We start from the raw sequence: 12,981 nt of genomic DNA, 5'->3' as shown, positions 1-12,981 counted from the left end.
CCTCTAGAGATCAGGGGAGTGAGGTTTACCTGCACAGCTCTTACTGGCTGGCCTCCGTTACACTCACCCCTAAACCTCACTCTCATCCGGGTCACGGCACTAATTGTAACCGGTCCTACTCAACCCACTCTGAGCAGGATTCAAACAGGCGTCTCCGGCATGGGAGGCTGGTGCACTAACAAGGACACTCAAGACTCTAGCATCAGTCGCTAGTGCACCTCTTGAGATCAGGGGAGTGAGGTTTGCCTTCACAGCTCTTACTAGCTGGCCTCCGTTACACTCACCCCTAAACCTCATTCCCATCCGGGTCACGGCACCAATTGTAACCGGTCCTACTCAACCCACTCTGAGCAGGATTCAAACAGGCGTCTCTGGCATGGGAGGCTGGTGCACTAACTAGGACACTAAAGACCACAGTCGCTAGCATACATCTTGAGATCAGGGGAGTGAGGTTTACAGATGGACATGGTCAAATACTCAGCTGTGGTGTTTAAACGATGGTACGGAGGTAAAAGAAAATGCCATCAAAACTTTTCTGAAGACAGTCAGTTCCCTTACATTCTTATGAACCCTCATCCTCAATTCAATTGTTATATTTTTCTTCCATTTTGAACATCGGGAACAGTGAGCTTTGCTGTGTACAGTATTTTCTCTGCTGGCTCGTCTGTGCTCTCTTGTCTTTTTTTTTTTGCGTCCGTCTTCACATCTCTGGCCAATCATTTTTGGGAATTATTTGAATGCAGTTTGTGTAAAAGTCCGGAACAGAGATCGGCCATAATAAAAAAATGTGTTTGGAGCAACAAAACGTCCAGTTACTATTGATGACCGGTTGACCGGTGCATCTCTTTTTTTTTCTTATTTTTAAAATTTTCTTCACGATATTTCATGCAAATGTTGTAACTTATGATCTGATTCTGAAATAATTAGCTCGCTAAAATTTACATCAAGGCCATGTTGGCTGTTGGTTCATTTTAACAAATATTAAAATCGTATTATTTAGTCTAACAATCTAAAAACGCTTGAAATGTGTTGCAAATCTTGTTTCATGTTGACTTTAAAAATAAAGGTTCAGTAAAGATGACTTTTTCAGGTGTACAGGGTTGCTATATGATTCCTTGGAGACTAATACATTTTGTTTCAGTACAGGTTCTGTAGATCAGTGGTTTGCTTTTTATTTTCTTTAAAGCACCAGAGCTAGAGAACTAAAGAACAGGAGAATATGATGTTCTTTGTGGAGCTCTAAAGCTGCTCCTATAAACCCTTTTAGTGATATTGTATTTTTGAGAAAAACACCAAATGCATATCCACAGGATATGTAGCTTTCGTCAATAACGTGTTCACCCTCTCTTTCTTTATAGCGTGTAACTGTAACCTGCACGCGCGACGCTGTCGCTTTAACATGGAGTTATATAAGCTCTCGGGCCGTAAAAGCGGAGGAGTGTGTATGAACTGCAGACACAACACCGCTGGACGACACTGCCATTACTGTAAAGAGGGATTCTACCGTGACATGGCCAAATCCATCACACACCGCCGAGCCTGCAAAGGTACCACACTACATTTCATTTTCTGGCAGGTTGACATCAGATGTTTAGATCTTTATCTTCAATGTGAGATTTTTATTTGTATTCCTTCATCTCTAATCCCCAATGAGTTAAAATAGTGCAAGTGTTGGCATCACCTCATTTACATTAGCTGTGTTTCATTTCTGCGCCCCTAGTGGCAACACACGGAATCACAAAAATAATGACTATTTCCAAACAGATTTTCCCCTGTCCTCTATTGCTCATACAAACAGTCCAGACTCAATCCATTTGCAACCGCTCAAATAAGCAGGGCAATGTTTCTGTCAGATAATGTTTTACAAGAGCTTTCACAAAGAGACAAGTATACAAAAACTTTGAAATTCAAGTGTGATTTCTGAGGACATCTGTTATATGTTGTCTTCTAAAAAATATCTTACAGCTGTTTAAAGTACTTACACAAGTATTTATAAATTATGGTGTTGAGGAACAGCATGACCATTTTTGGATGATGATCATATTTATGTATTATTGTTTGTGCAGGGGGATCGTGAGTATATGAAAAGCGAATTAAATCATAAAATAATTAATTATAATATATTATAACAAATAAAATAAATAAATGATAAAATAAAAATAAAACGCTTGCTAAAAATATTAAATATTTTACTTGTTTGTCTGCATGTCATTTGACCATTAACTGACATCACAGAACAGTGAGCATGCAAATGTTTTGTTCAATTATTTAAATATTAAGGGCAATATCTCAGTCCAAGGGGGTTCAGCTGACAAAAAAGCTTTGTGAATCCCTGGTCGAGTCTTTTACCACCATTTTCAGACTAATTTAATTTTGGACCTTGAAAACTTCAGGAATGGTGTATTTAGATATGATTTTATAACTTGCTCCGTTACATAAGAGACGCTCATGTTTATTTTCTGACTCTGAATCAGTAGTTTTTTATGGGTTAAAAATATACTGTTTATTTATGAGTTAAAATGTATTTATGTGTGTAAAATGTTTTATGCACTGTATTTTCCAGTTTGAAAGCTTCCACATAAAATCAGTAGCACACATATATATAAATTAAAATCCAAAAATAGTATAGAGTTCAATAAAACCACAGCAAGACTGGAGTGCATTGGGAGCCTGTACATGAAGCTCATATATCTGCTGCCGTCACTCCAGCCAAAGCAAACACAGCACTGCAAGAAAACACATCAGAGTTTGAGAAAATTCAAGTGTTTGGATAAAAGATGTCTTGTAAGTTGAGCATTTCTGGAAGGAAAGGTCAATCCATATGTAGAGGGTTTTCTATAAGTTAAATTACAAGCAGCATAAAATGTGTGCTTCCCACAAAAGTCAATAATTCGGTTTTGTGGCTGTGTCAAAAATGGCATTTTCTGTGCCAAGAGCTGAAATTTATTTATTTGGATAAGTGACAAGGTTTATATGTGCAGTATTTAACAGTGATAAAGTGTTTGTGTGTGTTTGTGTAAGTATTATATAATTTCCGTTAAAGTGCATTTAAGATGCAGATGGTAGATATCAGATTAAAGAAGGATATACGGTATATACAGAAGATGCTCGGACTGTCCTGCTTTTATTTAGGAAGCTCACTTAAAGAGATAGTTGACCCTAAAACGAAAATGAACTCATTATTTACTCAACCTGCTGTTGTTCTAATGCCCTTTTTTTTTTCAGACCACAAATGGTGTTTGTTATTTTAAAAATGTCCCACTCACGCTTGTTCATATAATAGCAGTGAATAGCAACCAGCATAAAGCTTTAAAAAAGATGCAAAAGTATAACATAATGATCTCATGCGACGTGTAATATATAAGTGTTCTGGGGGTATACGATAGGGTTTGGTGGAAAACAAACTGAAATTTAATGTATTTAATATATAAACTCATCTCTTGCCATGAAAATAGCCTCATCTTCAATCTCTACTGCTACTCTTGAGAAGATGTGCTGGTTGTGAAGGAGGTAGAAAGGGTAGATGATAGTCACAGTGCTTAAGATTGTTAACTGCAAATAAGAAACAGGAGAAATATCTCTGAAATATCATTATTATTAGTGGTGTTTGTGTGTGAGTGGTCCTGCAGTGTTTGTGCTACAGACATTAGTATCAGTAGACTTTTAGGGTTAGTAGAATAAGTTGACATAAGCTTGGAAAGTTACTTATAGTCAGTAGAATGTCTGTTGGGATACAATGAAGTGTTGGCAGATATTACGCAGACACTCTACTCATACTCTACTCATACTCTAATAAGAGTTAGTTGACATGTAGGTTCAACTTTACTCATCGTCAACAGAACGTCTAAAGAGGACCAGCAAAATAAAGAGATGCCAAATGTAAAAATGTAGTTGTTTCTGCTGCTCTCTGCTGGTTTGAAATGAACTAAATAGCATTTGGTTTAGCGCGTTGGTAACTACAGCCAGTACTGTTCTTGCAAATGTTTGTGGCTTCCTGAACCTCTTCTGTGTGACATTTGTACTGAATGGATGTGTGTATGTGTGTCAGTCAGGGGCTCTTTTGTAGTGCTGTCAGTGTTTTAATTTGATAACGCCCATGTTGAGCGCTGAGACCTCTTATCAGCGTTACTGTGATACAGCACCTGAGAATTCCTTAAATTCCACACACACACACACACACACACACACACACACACACACACACACACACACACACACACACACACACACACACACACACACACACACACACACACACACACACACACACACACACACAGATGAAGTCACGGCTCAATCTCTTCTGAAACTGGACTTCCAGCGCTCACCTGCAGATGCCACAGCTGTTCAAACCTTATCTCCATGTGTGCGTGTGTGTGTGTGTGTGTGTGAGAGAGTCTTAGCACATACATGCTCAAAACAATACTATAGACAACACTAATACACACAAAACCATCATTATAATTATAAAAGTTTCTATTTTTTGCCCATCAGTCACAGTTACTGGTGAAAGCTCAATATTACTAACCACTAAGATGTTTTACTGGACATTGTCATTTTTCCAGTACATTTAAAAATCCTGACCTTAACCCTAACCCTAAATTTGCAATGGAAGCAAATGTAAATTCATATGCATTTTTATTTTATTTATTTATTTATTTTCATTTGCTATATAATTCTCATACTTTTTTGTCATGTCATTGTTTGAATAACTTTACTATTATTATAATATGTGAAAAATAGTCATAATAAAGAATAAGCAGATATGCACAAACTTCTGACTGGTAGTATAAGTAGATCTTTGTTGTGGAATCATTACATGATTTCTGAACAAGATGTTTTTTTGCACTTTATTTTCAGTAAAGTGTGAGTATTCAAGTATGTCACGCAGTTCATGAAACCTGTTTTCCATGCTGTGACTCTTTGTTTGTTGTTGCCTGAAACACTGGTTACTAAGTGTAATTCCTGAAATACAGCCCATATTTTAATATAATATCATTGAGCCATGTGACTTTAAATGAGATAGAGTAGTGTGTGTGTGTGTGTGTGTGTGGTTACGGGAAGTGTGTGCAACAGATTGAGTGTCATGGCAATGTTTACAGGTCCAGACGGAGACTAAGGCCATTATTTGGACTTCCCTTCTGCGCCTGTGCCAGAGCTGATCATCCCTCTCTCTCTCTCTCTCCATCTCTCTCTCTCTCTCTCTCTCTCTCTCTCTCTCTCTCTCTCTCTCTCTCTCTCTCTCTCTCTCTCTCTCCATCTCTCTCTCCATCTCTCTCTCTCTCCATCTCTCTCTCTCTCTCTCCAGCATGTGACTGCCATCCGGTGGGAGCTGCAGGTAAAACGTGTAACCAGACGACGGGTCAGTGCCCATGTAAAGACGGGGTGACCGGCATCACCTGCAACCGCTGTGCAAAAGGGTATCAGCAGAGCCGATCACCCGTCGCCCCGTGCATTAGTGAGTGACACACACACACACACACACACGTTTATTTATCTGTCTAAATGGAGACATACACCCTAACTCTTACAGAAAACTATTCACTTTATTTATATATCATTTTTTATAAATCAGGATCCCCAAAGTATAACTAAGTATATACATTCACACCAGTGTTATATTTCATTGAGCGTTTTTTTATTTAGCTATAGTCATTTTTATTAGTTTTTATGTGTGCATTTATTTGCTTTTTCTGAAAATCAAACCCTTGACCTTGACTACTGGAATAAACACTGACGCCATACTGTACTGTGTCTTTCAGAAATCCCTGTTATAAAGCCGACAGCTGTGATCAGCACTACAGAGGAGCCTGCAAGTTAGTGCACACACACACACACACACAAACACACACACACACACACGTTCAGGACAGAGTTTAGAGATGGACAGAGGAAGTAACGTTTCGTTTTCTCTGTTGTTTTGCTTTGTAACACTAATGGAAAGAGGCGGAGAACTCACAATCTGTCCTTGTCACGAGTGAAAGTGAAACAGAGGTGTGTGTGAAAGCAGAGAAGTGAAGGAATTGTGTGCATTTTTAACAGCTCTTCTGGGTCATTGAACACTTCACACAGTGTGAGCGATGCCTGAAACCGACACACACTGTCATGACAACACTTTCACACACTCTTAAAGTCTCCCTGTAGTCAATAATTGTATCCTTTAAAACTCATCTTTGATCACCAAAATGACATTTAAATGTTATTTCCTTGAAAATTAAAAAAATGTCATGTCTTAAAATATCTTGAATGTAACTCGACACCCTTTCCTCATTTAGTATATGCGGTTCTATAAATATGCAAATGAGCCCCGCCTCCACTCACTCACTCAGCTCAGAGATCCACTCGTTGACGATCACACGTTGATCTTATTGGTTACAAGGTAAATTGTGACGCCTTAAAGCATAAAAAACACCACATAGACATATAGCTAAATAAAATTAAAAACTGGATTTTCACCACAGGGGATTTTAAAGACTCACAATATCGTGTTGAAAACACCAGGTCAGGCTTCCTAACTTAACCAGCAAGAGGTCCTTGGTCAACCAACTTCACCAATTAATCTGTGTGGCTATACTGGTCCACCAGCTAAACCAGCAAACAAAAAACTGTTTAATGATAGATGGATGGATGGATGGGCGTTTTAGATGTTAGATTGTTGTTTTTCACGGTATGCTTTAATTCTAATTACAAATTTCTGTGTTGTCAGATTGTGACTCGTACTGTAAACCACTGAAGGGAAATCTCAAGATAAACATGAAGAAATACTGCAAAAAGGACTACGGTACAATTCCTTTATCATGTTATTTTTAAAGATTCCGTTCTTACCTTTTTAGTCACTGGGAAAATCTCCCAATTTCATTTGTAATGTACAGATCACTATGCTTTTTATTTAAGAAGCATTTGATTTTGAATCAATGCAAAATTCACCTTATTGTTAACCGTATCTGGTGTAGCGTTCTCATATGTGTGTGTGTGTGTGTGTAGCTGTCCAGGTCAGCGTGTTGGACATGGAGACTGTCGGCGACTGGGCTAAATTTGCTGTGAGTCTAATGTCCGTGTACAAGAGTCGTGGAGAGCCGCTGAAGAGAGGCGATCACGTGCTGTGGGTCCATATGAAGGATCTGGCCTGCAAATGTCCACGAATACACATGGGCAAACGCTTCCTCATCCTGGGCACTACAGAGGGCGGCACGAACCCTGAACGCCCGGGACTGCTGGCAGACAAAAACAGCCTGGTCATTCAGTGGAGGGACATTTGGACTCGACGACTGCGCAAGTTCCAGCGCAAAGAGAAGAAAGGCAAGTGCAGCAAAGCGTGATGGGATTGCAGGGAACTCTTTATTATTGACCACTGTCCTGCGTACGCGGGAGACTGCGAGACCGAACTCTGCGTGTTGTCGTCTGTACGTTTGCAGTGGGTTATATGATATGTCGTCCTGTTGGTCAGCCTTCTAAAGGGACCGTTAAAAAGACTGTTTCTAATCACACACCACTGAATCTCTCTCTCTCTCTCTCTCACACACACACACACACACACACACACACACACACACACACACACACACACACACACACACACACACACACACACACACACACACACACAAACGGACTGATTCCATTTCCTCTCAAAGCCACAATTTAATCAATCAAATATGAAATACGTCCTCAAATTACAAATCAGCAGAACGATTGTGTCCGCATCTGGTTCGGTTCTTCTCGTCTTTGTGGCCTTCATCTGTTGGTCACACTGGTGTTCACCACATGCTGCTCGCTTCAGTTCTGAAAACCTCAAAATCTTCATCGTCATCATCGTCAGCCTGGATCATTTCACGTTTGAAGACATTATTAAGCCTTCTTATAGCTGTGGGTTGTGTGCCGTACGTGTGGATGTCTACTTTTATACTGAAGGATTTTCACTGTGCAGAAATGTCCATTAACAGTCCTATAGAAAGAAACACTCTGTACAAGTATGCAAATGCATGAATGCGTGGCAAATATGGTTTCACTGGGCATATTTAACATGCTTACTGAGTTACTGTGGTGGGAAAAAAAAAAGTCTGTCATTCCAGTGATGGTTCACTCAAAATTCACCCAAAAATGAATATTTTTTCTTCATTTACTCGCACTAATGTCATTTCAAAAACCCATAGTGTTTTATTCTGTGGAATGCAAGAGGAAAATTGCCTTCTTTTCCATATAAATACTCTGTTAAGCTCGACGAAAATGACAAAAATCACTATAAAAGTAATCCATATGATGTCTGAATTAAATCAGTTCACAACTGAGAGGAGATTATCAGTGAATATTGTGAATATAAGTCATCAAATGGTGTCAGAATACTTATATTCATGATTATAGTCCATGAGTTGTTTGGACTGCTTTTGTAGTGATTTAGCCGTGGTCACTACTGATTTAATCAAAAATCCGTTTGTTTTCATGGAAAATATTGGCATATAAGTGCTTAATGATATGAGGCAAGTAAATAATGATCGAATTTTCTTATTTTGGGTGAATTGTTTCCCTTTAAACCAGTTGCGTTATGTTCTGGTTGCGAGATATAAACATGTCAACAGTTTAACTAAACTTAAGGTTGGAATACACTACACGACTTTTAAAGACTTTCAAGTTTTCCGATCATAAACTGTGACGCAATCAGCCTTTGAAGGATGCAGCCTCTGAATTATGATCTGTCTAATATGTGTTCTTAAATCAGCTCAAAATATCAAACATGTTTGATCTCCTCCAATTGGACGGATTCATAATTTGAAGCTAAAAAATCGGAGTCTGTGCCCGTCAAACACTACATATGATTTTCTGTGAAATTTCCGAGTGCCCGGAATCTGCAGATTTTAGGCAACTAGCTTTGACTCCTCCAGACTGTAAATCGGGGCAAAAATTGTGTAGTGTCTTCCAGCCTTGTACAGTAGTCCATCTGTAATAGAAAATTCATTGTAGAAGACAGTTTATCCAAATGCCCCTTGTGGCAGTGACGAGAATGCAGTGTGTTCCTGCACAGCTTCATCAATTGCGTTTCTGGATTTAACGACACGTGAAATTGAGCTTGCTGAGAGTGTTTGCATACATTTGTAGAGCATGTTTCAGGGCTAATGCTCTGTCCTAATGTCTGTCTCTCTTTCTCTTCTACTACTGAATGTCTCGGTTTTTATCTGCCGTCTGACCATTTAAAAGGCAAGACAAAGATGAGAATAATGACGTGTGTTGTTCTTGTTTGCATCTCTTACTGTGAGAAAGTGTGTCAAACAGACACACATATGCAGTGCGGTCTTAAAGTCTGAGACCAATGCATTATCAGCATTAACAATTTGCATTGAAAATTTACATTAAAGTGTCCATATTATACTATTTTAAAGGTTCCAAATGTTGTTTTTGAGGTCTACTCTAATAAGTTGATGTGTATCAAAGGTAAAAAAATAAAGAAAGAAAAACACTTTAATTTTCTCATAATATATGGGCTATTACAGCATCAGCTCTTTTCTCAGTGTCTGAATCGGTTTGATAAAGGATTTATTCTCTGAACTCCTCCTTTCCAAGAGCCTGCTCTGCCCTGATTGGTCAGATGGCCCAGTCTGTTGTGATTGGTCAACTCTGCTCTGATTGGTCTACTCTGTTCTTATTGGTCTACTCTGCTCTGATTGGTCAGACGGCTCAGTCTGTTGTGATTGGTCTACTCTGCTCTGATTGGTCAGATGCCCCAGTCTGTTGTGATTGGTCAACTCTACTCTGATTGGTCAGATGGCTCAGTCTGTTGTGATTGGTCTACTCTGCTCTGATTGGTCAAATGGCCCAGTCTGTTGTGATTGGTCTCCTCTGCTCTGATTGGTCAAATGGCCCAGTCTGTTGTGATTGGTCTGCTCTGCTCTGATTGGTCAAATGGCCCAGTCTGTTGTGATTGGTCTACTCTGCTCTGATTGGTCAAATGGCCCAGTCTGTTGTGATTGGTCTACTCTGCTCTGATTGGTCAAATGGCCCAGTCTGTTGTGATTGGTCTACTCTGCTCTGATTGATCCGACGGCTCAGTCTGTTGCGATTGGTCAACTCTGCTCTGATTGGTCAGATGGCCCAGTCTGTTCACTCTGTTGTGATTGGTCTACTCTGCTCTGATTGGTCAGATGGCCAACTCTGTTTTGATTGGTCTACTCTGCTCTGATTGGTCAGACGGCTCAGTCTGTTGTGATTGGTCTACTAAAACATCGGGAACCAAACACCCATTACCACCTGTGAATTTCTACTCTTCCTCAGCACTTGATACACATTAATACGAACTGTAACAATGGCGTCGGTTTTACCATATCAATTTGAATCCTCATTCTTAGGACGTGCATCAAAGTTGAATTGCTTTCATAGCGCAGAAAACTTCTCAACATGTCAACATCATAAACCAAACTTTTCCAGTCTCAGCTACAACTGCAGTGTTTGAGGGGGGAAGTAGATGTTGTTCGCGGGCAGTTAATGAACACCACAGGCTGGCATTATGCAAATTTGTTACAAACCTTCGTAGGTTCGAGCAAGAGTGAGATTGGAATTACTGACGACTCGTTTCAGTCAGTTCAGATTCAGAATCAGTTATTTCTTTTGTGAGACAATAACTCCATTTATCTTTGAAATTTTGCAGACCTTTTACATTCACAAACAGCTCTATTACACGCTACATGAAAGGTAATGCATGAAAAAGCGTAATAGGGGCACTTTAAAATGTAGTGGTATTTGGTGCAGCAGTTGACATGAACAACCAAGATCATGTTCCCAGTATTATTTGAGTAATAATGGTCACAAATATCAGTCTATCACTAGAAATAGTGGCAACATTTTACACCATAACTCTGTTATTTTTACTCTTAAAATTTCTTTGCTTGTTTCTACGTTTAAAATAAATAAATAAAAATAACAGATTTCCAGGTTTTCAAACTTTGGGACCTCAGTGTATCTGCTTTGTCAAATATCATACATTTTTCAGTGAAATGAAGGAATCACAATGAAGGATTAAATTGAGATAAAATAGCTCTGATCATGTTGAAATTAATTTCAGTTCAAACTTTTGTTTTACACAGTCTCTTTGCCACATTAAAGAAGTAAACAACCCTTTTATTGGTTAAAAAACAAATCACCGCCCGAACCAATGTCTCATTTTCTGTTCCACGGAAGAGAGAAATGAATGAGTGAATGATGACAGAATGTTTATAACATGATTTCTATTGTTTGAGTATTTTATGTTGATAGATGTCTGTGTTTATGCAATAACTAGTCTTTTGTAAGCCAATGTTTGCTTTTTTGTTAAACTAACAGGAGAGTTAACTGAAGTAGTGTTAAAATGTTAATACTTTTTACCAGCATCCGTAGAAACACTATGGTAAACTCTCACACACATCATGACGCACACCGACCACAGAATGTGGCCACTGCAGTGACAAATATATCATTATATTCACATACTTCAGAATCTTGGACTAGAGATATGTACGGAATGGAATACTATTAGCATACTAGCGTATGGTTTATCATTCATACTGCATACTATTTCACATATGTCTCTTATTAATGAACAGTATGCAGTGTTTAGTGCATGATAAGCAGTATGATAATATTCCATTCCAAACGTTGCTCTGCGTGTAACACTGAATCCCACAATGCAATGCACTCGACTTGACCTTCCATTTGCTGTGTGACAAATGCACAGGAATTGCTATCAACAGGGTTTTTGTGATCTGACTGCCAAAAGTTTTTGCACAAAATTGGATTGAAATTGCAAAACAACCATATTTACAAGACGGGATGAGTGAAACATGCAACGTTATGAGCTCATGTGGTGTTTGCATACTAAATGCTTATTGTTGCATAATGTTTCACATACTATTTTTTAAAAAGCAGAATATTTGATATAAGTGGCAAATCAGAATAAGACAACAACACAAGTAGTGCAAACATTAACTAGAAACTAGTACACTATTATTCCCTCATGAACTTAGCCGAGGTTGTAGAGATGCAGAAGGAAATGCCATTTCTACAGCAATTTCCATTTTCATTTTACTCCTGGACGTGGTTTGGATGAGAGACTATAAACATATAAAAGCTTTCCTGCAGCATGAGCGGTGCAGATTACAGATTTTAATGACCCTGATGTCATTAAATAAATGAACAATTTTAGAGAAAGACTGAATTCTGTTTCTGGAGGGATTCGGCAGACGTGCAGAATGTTTCTGCCTGTGCGAATGTATTTGTGTTTATAGTTGTGTGCAAAAGTTAGGGCACAGTTCCCACAATTCATGTTTGGTTGATTCATTTGGCAAGAGCATTTCACTGCCATCCCAACTGAGCATGTGCTAAATCAGCTTTGAAGACCTGCAGCAAATACACAGCTTTTCTGCATTAAAATGAGCAGAAATTAACTGAGCGTTTAGATTAGCCACGGGCATTTGCACACGACTGTATATTTTACATATCTGTGTATGAATGAATATGTGTATGTATTTGTACATCCATTAGACTGAATGTGATGTGTGTCTGTATGAAGATGTACATACATGAGTAAATGTGCAGTTCGATGATGAACTTTGTTTCCACATGAGGAATATTCTTTCTCTCCTTCTCATCACCCGTTTTATTTGCTTTCTCTGTAACTGCAATGACCACTGAATTAATCAAATATACAAATAAATTATTAGTTGATGTATGTCTTTGTCCTGGTATTTATCAGCTGTAATTCTGTATCACTTTAATTGATGTCTAATGGTATCAAATGACTTAAAGCAACACTATGTCGTTTTTGCGGTTTTTGCTCTCGGTGTCCCCCTACAGTTGGGAAACAGTATTGTCTTCTACTACTGTCGTAAAATCTGTCATGGTTACACCAGTCGATACACTTGTGCATTTGTTCACAAGCCGATACTGTCTTGAGTTCTCGCGGGCGGACCGCCAGCGTTGCATGTGAAATGTCTTCATCCCAGGTACATTGGCATATAT

General features: G+C 38.8%; 1 protein-coding gene across 3 annotated transcripts in view; it reads left to right on the top strand.

The window, feature by feature from the left end:
• The window catches only part of ntn2 (netrin 2), a 30,805-nt gene extending 18,114 nt beyond the window's left edge, over positions 1-12,691 (top strand). For all 3 annotated transcript variants that reach the window (XM_077219271.1, XM_077219272.1, XM_077219273.1), the window contains 5 exons: positions 1,359-1,547; positions 5,309-5,458; positions 5,763-5,816; positions 6,707-6,781; positions 6,985-12,691. In XM_077219271.1, coding sequence (XP_077075386.1) covers positions 1,359-1,547; positions 5,309-5,458; positions 5,763-5,816; positions 6,707-6,781; positions 6,985-7,319 — 803 coding nt within the window. In that variant the 3' untranslated portion in view covers positions 7,320-12,691. The remainder of the gene's footprint in view (positions 1-1,358; positions 1,548-5,308; positions 5,459-5,762; positions 5,817-6,706; positions 6,782-6,984) is intronic.
• Positions 12,692-12,981: the final 290 nt, after the last annotated feature.

The sequence above is a fragment of the Siphateles boraxobius genome, unplaced genomic scaffold (assembly GCF_051911475.1).
Source record: "Siphateles boraxobius isolate OS27281-9 unplaced genomic scaffold, OSU_SipBor_1 12, whole genome shotgun sequence".
NCBI classification, from domain to species: domain Eukaryota; kingdom Metazoa; phylum Chordata; class Actinopteri; order Cypriniformes; family Leuciscidae; genus Siphateles; species Siphateles boraxobius.
This window is presented reverse-complemented; position numbering and strand designations above follow the sequence as displayed.